Genomic DNA, 9,269 nt, shown 5'->3' with positions numbered 1-9,269 from the left:
TCTATTCAATTACACGACTGTCTATGCCCTACGGTGGGCGCCAAACTGTTTACTTGTAAAACGGTATAGTTGACTTTATACGTGGTTTATAGACAAGTGAATCGATTTGATCCAAAAATAATAGATGAATTGGACAAAAATGTAAGACTTAGCCTTGAAATTGAAATAAAACGACAAATATCTTAGTCCCGGGCTCAAAGCTACCGGAGACAATAAAAACAATATAAATAAGCAAGAAAGTAAAATGTTATTGAGCTTTTGATAGAATATAGTGTATGCTTGTCAGAAAATTTGTGTGCCTTACAATGGTTATGAGGATCACTATTTATAGTGGCGTCTAGGGAATGAGGTCCTAAGATCAGGCCCTTCTTTAATGACAATTATGAGGGCCATTAACGAATGTATAACAGTGAGCAATGAATGTTGTATTCTCTATAACGGACCGTGTATTTAATACTATAGAATATTTCTTATTAAATGCTACCAGGTGGTGGGCATTTACTTCGTCTTTATGGATATCATTCCGTCTGATACCAAGCGAGATCATTGTCCTTAGGCCCTTTTGTTTTCGCCTCCACGTGTCACTCCCTCATGCTAACATTAAATATGAACATATTTACCCATACATACGTGGAATTATTTATCTCATCTTTTATATCACAATTTTAATATTGAAATTTATATTAATATTAATTAATATCCACAACCAACCATGGGATAACTATAGTTTTAATTTTATATTGGAATTAATATTTTTATCCCGGTAACCAAACGACTCACGTTAGAACATCTAAAATTGTACTTGGGGTACATTTTTACTTGTCATAGTTTTCTTTTTTTCACCTTCTATTTTGTCCTTTTAGTTTTACTGTGGGTGGAACCTTCTCTTTTATCCACATCCCAGTGGGTACGCCCCCTGACCACCCCCTACACTTACCTACCCCACAACACCCACCCCTATACCTTTATATATTCCACACTCTGCAAAGCAAAAACCTCTCCAAATTCCCCCTTAAGAGGCTTTCAAATCGTACTGCGAATAATGCCTCGAGCATCTAAGAGAAAGTCCGACTCACCCAAATCCACTTCTGCTAAATCTTCACGCACTGAGTCTGTCAACTCTGGTAAATTCTTTTTCCCCCTTTCTCTATGTAACATATCTTATCTATGTGATCAGTAGTTACTGTTCATTATAAGTGTTTTTGGGTTTATTTGCTTACTGATGGAAGCTCTTTCTTTTTGGGGGGGGGGGGGGGGAGCTTTTGAATTTCAAAATTTGTTTAATGTGTTGGATTTATCTTGTTTCTTGGTACTTGAATGGGTATTTGGGGATTTGGGTCCCAAGAAAAATAAAAGAATGAACACTTTTATTGTTGCATCAATGTCAATTGGGTATCTACTGGCCCCAGGGATTAGTTCAAGTGGCAAAGGTTGAGGGACTTGTAACTTAGGTCATATGTTTAGAGTCCTACAAGTCCGGTATTTAAGTGGAGAAGGCTAGAGGAGGGGGCGATTGTTCCTGAGTTTCCAAGGCTATGGTTGGTCCTATGGATTGGCCCCAAGTGGGTTTCTCGGACTTAAAAAAAAGAATATCAATTGGGTATCTACCTGTATTGGAGAGGGATATAGAGGATTCCTATTACCGACCAAAGTAGTTTGAATATTAACATTTGCTTAATAAGATGGACATTATTATTATTATTTTTCTTTCTTTTTAAAAAAATGTGTATTGGGGAAGTAAATACTTACCCACACCAAGTTTAACTGAGAATGTATATCACTTAAACATGATTAAGTGATAAATGTGTGTGAAAGGCACATGTCTACTTACATTTATTGGTTTGGTGTAAACACCAGGTGCGGGTAAGTTTTTAGCATTATGGGGATTGGGTCCCAAGAAACAGCTTAACTAAATATTTCTGTCTTGCATTTACATCAAGTGAGTGTTTGTGGACATTGGAATGAGATGGGCCCGAATGGGGCATAACGTTTATAAAAGGATTCATAGAGCTGACTCCAACTAATTTGGATCAAATGAATGGATATAGAGGATTCATAGATCTGACTCTAGTTTGGATTGAATGAATGTATATAGAGGATTCATAGGGCCGTTCCTAACCAATTTGGAATATGAGTCTTAGTTGAATGGTTGATCTGTATTAAGGGGATGTTGAAACTTTTGCTAATCTAAGAAATATTCGTGCATGTATATTACAATAACAACAACCCAGTATAATCCCACTAGTGGGGTCTGGGGAGGGTATTGTGTACGCAGACCTTACCTCTACCATGGGGTAGAGAGGCTGTTTCCGATAGACCCTCGGTTCCCTCTCTCCAAGAACTACCCACCTTGCTCTTGGGGTGACTTGAACTCACAACCTCTTGGTTGGAAGTGGAGGGTGCTTACTACTAGAGCAACCCACTCTTGTCATTCATGCATGTATATTGTGATCGTAATATCTGAAGGAAGCGTAAGATTCAACCTGCATTGCTTTTCTTAAACCCTAGTTTGAATAAATCTTGAAATTAGGTAAATTAAAATGCACGAGGACACAATGCAGGTCAATACTCTATTTTTTTTGAGTTTCTGTAGCTTGTTTGAGGTTAATGGTATCCAAATACACCCTTACAGAACACTAGATATGGCACTTGAGTCTAGGTTCTGGTCTTCACATGGGATTGCTGTAAGAAGCTACTGGACTATAAGTAAACTGCCTTTTGTAAACTAAGGCATGGAAAGTTGATTTACTTACTGTGAGTCGTTCTATACATTGTTTCCTGGTAATTGTTCTTGCTCTATATTTGAAGTGAGATTTATCATGCTTCAGTAGTCTCAAATTCTTTCGTTATGTATAAACATGTTGAGTATGTAACTTCTGGATGTCCCACCTTACAGTTTGGTCCCTGTTTATTTCATTTCTGTTTGGAATAAGCATAAAATTGTTTTCTGTCTTAATTTCCAAGTTCTGGTCCAAATTCTGCTCATTTTTTAAATAAAATTTTGTTAACAATGTCGAAGACCATGAATGTTGTATTATGTGTTGATTCAACAAGTTCTCTTTCCATGAAAGAAATTTTCTCTAGCTAGATGTTTGTAATTTTTGTTTAATTTTTATTCTCGTCTTTCTTAGTATGGTCAATGTGTTACAATTATATTGTTCTTTGCCTTCACTTGTAGTTTCCTGACCATTTCATTGTTTTATTCAGCTTCAGGCAAGACTTCGAAGTTCGGAATATCTGTTGATAATCTTTTTCAGAAGTATGCCAATAAGTTGCTAGGCATGATCGAGTGAGTTCCTTTGTTTCAATTGATAATCTATTGTTCGTATGTTTCTTTCCGTGGACTTTGTGATTTAAGGGTTATATATATATAGCAATTCTACAAATTATTTTCCCAAGCTTTTCTACTTTAAAACTAATTTCACCTTTTGCTAATTGTTTGATCCATGATTTACCTAGCCGAACAACGGATACATGATAATCTACAGCCCCTTAAGTACTTAGCTTTGACGGAAGCAACAGCTGAAAATTACGTCATTCTTAGGATTTTTTTGGAAGTCGATTGATTTGATTCCCAATTTTGTGAAACCAAGATTACCTAAAATAAATGTTCTTGATTAGCAACATTACTATGGTCCTGCTGAGACCAAATAGTTGTTGGTCCAGTCATCTAGGCATTAGCTGATAGTCAAAAGAATATCAGAATTACCTCTTATCTAGTATTTCTTTCTTTAATCCTAGCATTTAACTGAGATATGATAAATTTATGAATGAAGTTTTAACAATTGATTGCAATTATGGTATCAGAGGTAGATTGTGCCATCACTATCTTTTAGTTAACATTTGAAACTTACCTAGCTTTGCATATGCGGGTTGACAAGAGGCGTAAAGAATGTTGGAATCTTCATTGAGTTTCTATATATTTTGTTTCACAGTCCAGAGGGGATTGAGGCACTATGCTCAGATCTAGGAGTGGATCATACTAATGTCAGAATTTTGATGCTCGCTTGGTAAGCCATCTGCTGCCAATATGTGCTCTGTGATCAGTCGTTATTAAAGGAAATGTTGTGTTTCTGTAATACATGACTGACCATTCACATGGATCAGGAAAATGAAAGCCGAAAAGCAGGGATATTTTACTCAGGTAAGTTACTGCTCTTTATTTGTTCAGCTTTCTTTTGACTATAAACCATTTCAATGTGTTTTATTTTTGTGATGTATTCATACGGATGCTGTATCATTGGAATTGTCTGGCATTTGGTTCTTTTGTGATTGCCTATATTTTGTTTGTTCTTTCTGTTGATTCAACTAAATTCTCATCTGAGTTGGTTTTGGCATTTTGCTTTTAATCCTTGATATGCTCTTGGTGCATTCTTCCTTGGTGACTAATCTAGTTCTCTCTACGTGTCGGGGATCTCTTTTCCAATTGTCAGGATGAATGGCGAAGAGGGTTAAAAGATCTCGGGGTTGATACTATTAACAAATTGAAAAAAGCGCTGCCAAAATTGGAAGCAGAGGTATGTTATTGCCAGCTCTCTTTAGTAACTTAGCTGGGCTGATTTCAAGATTCGTAATGGTGACCTTGGTTCATTTGCATATTCAGGTCATGATGCCTGAAAATTTTGAGGATTTTTATTGCTACGCTTTTCTTTACTGCCTTACCGGTAAAACTTCTCTTTGAGAGGCAATTTTGTAGCCTAGTAGATTTCATATTTTATTTGACGTTTATGGTGCATAACTCTTGATTTAGCTAATCCACTACTAACATGTGCCTGGTTTGTCTTTCTCAGAGGATAAGCAGAAGTGTGTGGACATTGAGAGCATTTGTCTACTGATTGATCTTGTTCTGGGGTCCCAATTCCGGAGTCAGGTCGACTCATTTACTGAGTTTCTCAAGGTAAGTACTCACCTTTGTAAATTGTATAGTGTATGTCAATAGATAATGAAATGTGCCTAGGTTCAGAGGCTTAACTCTTCATATAATTGCCTGAAGGATCCTACAGTTTAGGCTTTTATATTGTTATGAAAATGATGTTAGTCTTTAATTTTCATTAATTTATTTGAAAGCACTGATTCTCTGTATTTTCCGTGATACTAGAATCAGACTGATTATAAAGTTATCAACATGGATCAATGGACGAATTTTCTTCGATTTTGCCAAGAGGTAAACTATTTTTGCTGTATAGTTCCTTCTAGCTTACTTGATGCTCTAGTTGTTTTCTTCTGCGGCAACTCATAAAAATGCCACTTAAGCCTGTAGTTTTCCAACGAGTGTGCGCGCGCGTGTGTGTGTTGTGTGTGTTTTATATGGTAAAAAGATACTCCAAGTCTTCCTCTCGGTTCCTAGTTCATTTTTCCCAGTTTCTCCTTCCTTTTTGTCAGTATTCATTATGACATTCTTCTTCCAGTTTTGCACTTGTGATTCATCAAATTGTAGTTTATGTTTCACCAGAAATGGAATTTGATTTGCCCGCCAATGACCTAAGGCACTGTGTAAACACCAATCTCAAACTCTGTAATTCAGGGTGATATGATTAGAGGAGGGAGACCAAATTCCAACTTTGGCCAAACTTTGAGGACCACACAAGTAATTTTATTCAAATGCTAATTTAACGGAAATAAAGATTTCATTTAACTTTCTGGCATCCTTGTTTTGTTTCTATCAACTATTTTTTGCACTATGATCAGACGCATATGGGAGCACCTGTAGATGTATCTAGTTAATTTCCGTTATTTGTTCTTTGAGAAACACTAATCGGCTTTTCAAGTACTATTTGATTTTTTTCATGAATTGAATTGCTGGTCATTCTTTTGGTGGGCGTCGTCATCACTTTTTTGCAGATTAGCTTTCCAGACCTTAAAAACTATGATACAGATCAAGCATGGCCTGTGATTTTGGATAATTTTGTAGACTGGATGAAAGAAAAGCAAAGCTGACCTCCGCATGAAAGCGAGTTCCTTCTGAAATGCTAACAGGACCAGGTTTGCCCCATACTAATTTCAACAAACGAACAATGTGAAAAAACTAAGGTGTGCATCTTTTCCCTCATAGTGGTCGAAGAGTATGCGCCATTTTTGCTTGCACGATTCATGGAAGCTGCAAGAGCTGATATACTGCATGTCTGATGATGGTTTGACACATTTGTTTCAAGGGGGATATACCAAGTTTTTGATTTTTTGCTTTCTTCTTCTTTTGAGTTACAATCAAAATGTATGCTACATCTTTTTTTTATTTTTTATTATTAATTGATTTTGAAATTTCAACAATTTACAAAGTGATGGGCATCATTCGATCTCCGGATGGCAATCATACATGTGAATGGAGTGAAAACAGCTTCTTAAGTGAAACTGAATGTGTGGTTTATCTGTTTTTCTTTTTCTTCTGAGACAAGATCTTCCAATGTGTCAGCCTCCGGTCGTTATTATAGTGATAAGAGCGTACCACGTGATGTGTGGTTTAAGGGCAGAGTTACAGGTTTGATTCTAACTACCGTAGACAAAACCTTGTATTTAAGTGAAGAATGGTAGAGAGGCGGGTTCCATTATTCAGTGAGAGTTTCGTAGAATGGCCAGGATCATAAGAGTCAACCACATTCCCACAAAACAAATTGAAACATATTAACCAAATGAGAGCCTTCACCACCTTAACCATGCCAATTGCCACAATCATATAATACAACCCACCAACCAAAAAAATCAACCACTAAAGACTCAACTTCATCCCTCAAACTCCACCACCACAACCCACCAAAACTCATAGCTATAGCCACCTTCTTAACCCACGTCTTATCCTCTTCTGCAATGATGCCAAAATTTACCATATTATTTCGCCACTGGCTTCACCACTTTAATTTCTTGGACCAAAACAACATCGTCTCATGCAACCCTAAAAAGAATATAACCCTAGTCAAGTACCATATTCTCTCGTGACGATTATAATTGCCAGAGCCATTTATTCAACAGCTAGGCTACCTCATATGCCTATAAAGGCGCATATTTGAAACATGCAAAGAAAAATAAACACGATAAAAAGATGAGGTATAGAAGTGCACTGGTCTGAGGATTGCTTAATCAAAAATATGGTTCGACCTGTGAAGCTGTGGATGAGAGCCAGGAGCGGATGCAACATGAAGGTACCGGGTTCGTTTGAACTCAATACTTATCAGAGTATTCAACGAAGAGTACATTGATAAGAAGAACATTGGGCTATGTGTTAAGTGGCAACGAGGTATCGAGCAACTAAAAGCCTGACAAGGACGATAAAAGAGAGGGAGGATAAGGCTGAGGTTGATAATGTTCAGGCATAGAAATAACACTTCTAAATTTAAAGTGTTTGGCCAAGCTTTTAGAAGAAAAAAAACTACTTCCGAGGAGTAGCAGAAAAAAATAGCTTCTTCCGGAAGCACTCTTTTTATAAGCACTTTTGAGAAAAATACACTTAGAAGCACTTTTTAAAAACTTGGCCAAACACTAATTGTTGCTTAGAAGTACTTTTTAAATTAATTAGTTAAATACAAACTGTTTCTCACCAAAAATACTTTTGAAAAAAAATACTTCTAAAAAAAAATAATTTTTCTAACTTGGCCAAACGGGCTATACGCTAGTTTGAATATCGAGATTCATTTAACAAGATGGAATTTATCTTGTTTCTTGAATGTCTATTTGAGGATTGGGTCCCAAGAAACAGATTAAAATAATATTTTCATCTTGCAATTTTATCAAGTGAGTATTTATTGATATTGGAATGAAATGAGCCCGTATGGGGCGGAACAGATACAGAGGTTTCATAAGGCTGATTCCAACTACTTTAGATTGAGTGAATGAAGATAGAGAATTCATATAGCTGACTAGAGTCGGTTTGAAATTTAAGTCCTAATTGAAAATTGAATTTTATAAAGGGGGTGTTGAAACTTATGCTCATCTTAGAAATGAACGTGCGCCATTTATATATTGTTATTGTAATTTCTGGAGGCATAAAAATATTCAACCTGCATTGTTTTTCTTAACCCCTAGTTTGAATAAATGTTGAAATTAGGTGAATTGAAATGTCCGACGACCCAATACAAATCAGTAAGAGCGCAACTTGTGATGTGTTGGTTAGACACACATCATGGATTTGAAACCTATCACATACAAAAAAATATATAATATTTAAATGAAGAATGGTAGTGGTCGGACCCATTATTCATAGAGTTTCAAACCGTATCCGTCAGCAGGGGCGGAGATAGAATGCGCGATACGGGTTTGGCTGAACCCAATAATTTTGGTCCAAACTCTGTATTTGTCTTAAGAATTTCATTAAATATGTTTAAATTATTAATTTATAGCCCAGTAACTTAAACATACTACAATCTCGAACCCATAAACTTCAAATCATGGTTTCGCCTCTGTCTGTAAGTGCTCGAGGATGGACCCATAAAAATGTAATAATGATTAAAAAAAAAAAAAGTTACGAAAGACTATTTTATACTTGATCATCAAAGGATATATCAGGATACAAATAAGTTGCCAGGCATGATAGAGTAAGTTCTTTTTAGTTCAACTGATAATATATTGTTCGTATGTTTCTTATCATGGACTTTGTGATTTAAGGGCTATATATATAGAAATTTTACAAGTTATTTTCCCAAGTTTTTCTTCTTTAACAGACTAGTTTTTACTTATTTACCTAGCCGTGATTTAAAAGCGAGTGACTCCAAAAGTGAATACGAGCACACAAACTCCTACCTTGTGTGAGATAGAGCGATTGTTTTCAATAGATCTTCGGATCAAGAAAAACGTTTTCAAAAATAAATATAAAAAATAGTAAAACAAGGCTATTATAAAAATACTGAAGAAAAGAAAGATATTAATAGAAAAAAATAGTACAAATATCAAAGTAAAAAAATAACAATAATAATAAAGTTGAAGAATAAGATAATACTATAATAATAATAACAATATTAATATGGAGAAAGGATATATTAGTATTAAAAAGCTCCCAAATGCTACCATTCTATAATTGATCATCAAAGGATACATTAGATTATATGCTAATTATTTAATTAGGCCTCATAAAGAATTACATAATTTTAACGTAATAAGAAAAGAAAAATATTTATTAATTAAGGGAGATATTAATTAATTGGGAGGGCATGGCTTTTCACAATAACATTGGCCTTTGTGGCTAAAGCTAGTACACTGTCCGAATACGAAACCCTCTTTTTTGCAGGCATCCGTACATTTTCCAGCGTCTACCTTCTCTGTACATGGTCCCTTGTATGTTTTGC

The 9,269-nt window shown here is 35.6% G+C and overlaps 1 protein-coding gene across 1 annotated transcript; it reads left to right on the top strand.

The window, feature by feature from the left end:
- The first annotated feature begins 964 nt into the window (after positions 1-964).
- Positions 965-6,364, top strand: LOC107812828 (uncharacterized). Its single transcript, XM_016637998.2, has 10 exons — positions 965-1,124; positions 3,208-3,289; positions 3,936-4,010; positions 4,108-4,144; positions 4,434-4,517; positions 4,604-4,664; positions 4,791-4,897; positions 5,099-5,164; positions 5,842-5,982; positions 6,053-6,364. The coding sequence occupies exons 1-9, from the start codon at positions 1,043-1,045 to the stop codon at positions 5,935-5,937; spliced, it is 690 nt and encodes a 229-aa protein (XP_016493484.1). The 5' UTR covers positions 965-1,042; the 3' UTR covers positions 5,938-5,982; positions 6,053-6,364.
- Positions 6,365-9,269: the final 2,905 nt, after the last annotated feature.

The sequence above is a fragment of the Nicotiana tabacum genome, chromosome 18 (assembly GCF_000715075.1).
Source record: "Nicotiana tabacum cultivar K326 chromosome 18, ASM71507v2, whole genome shotgun sequence".
Lineage (NCBI taxonomy): Eukaryota > Viridiplantae > Streptophyta > Magnoliopsida > Solanales > Solanaceae > Nicotiana > Nicotiana tabacum.
The sequence above is the reverse complement of the archived record's forward strand: the minus strand, read 5'-3'. Positions and strand labels throughout refer to the sequence as shown.

Bases quoted from the DNA above. Each gene is read 5' to 3' on its own strand.
- LOC107812828 (XM_016637998.2), top strand. From the start codon at position 1,043: ATGCCTCGAGCATCTAAGAGAAAGTCCGACTCACCCAAATCCACTTCT. The intron at 3,290-3,935 runs GTGAGTTCCTTT...TTTGTTTCACAG, and splicing joins AAGTTGCTAGGCATGATCGA to TCCAGAGGGGATTGAGGCAC. The intron at 4,011-4,107 runs GTAAGCCATCTG...CACATGGATCAG, and splicing joins AGAATTTTGATGCTCGCTTG to GAAAATGAAAGCCGAAAAGC.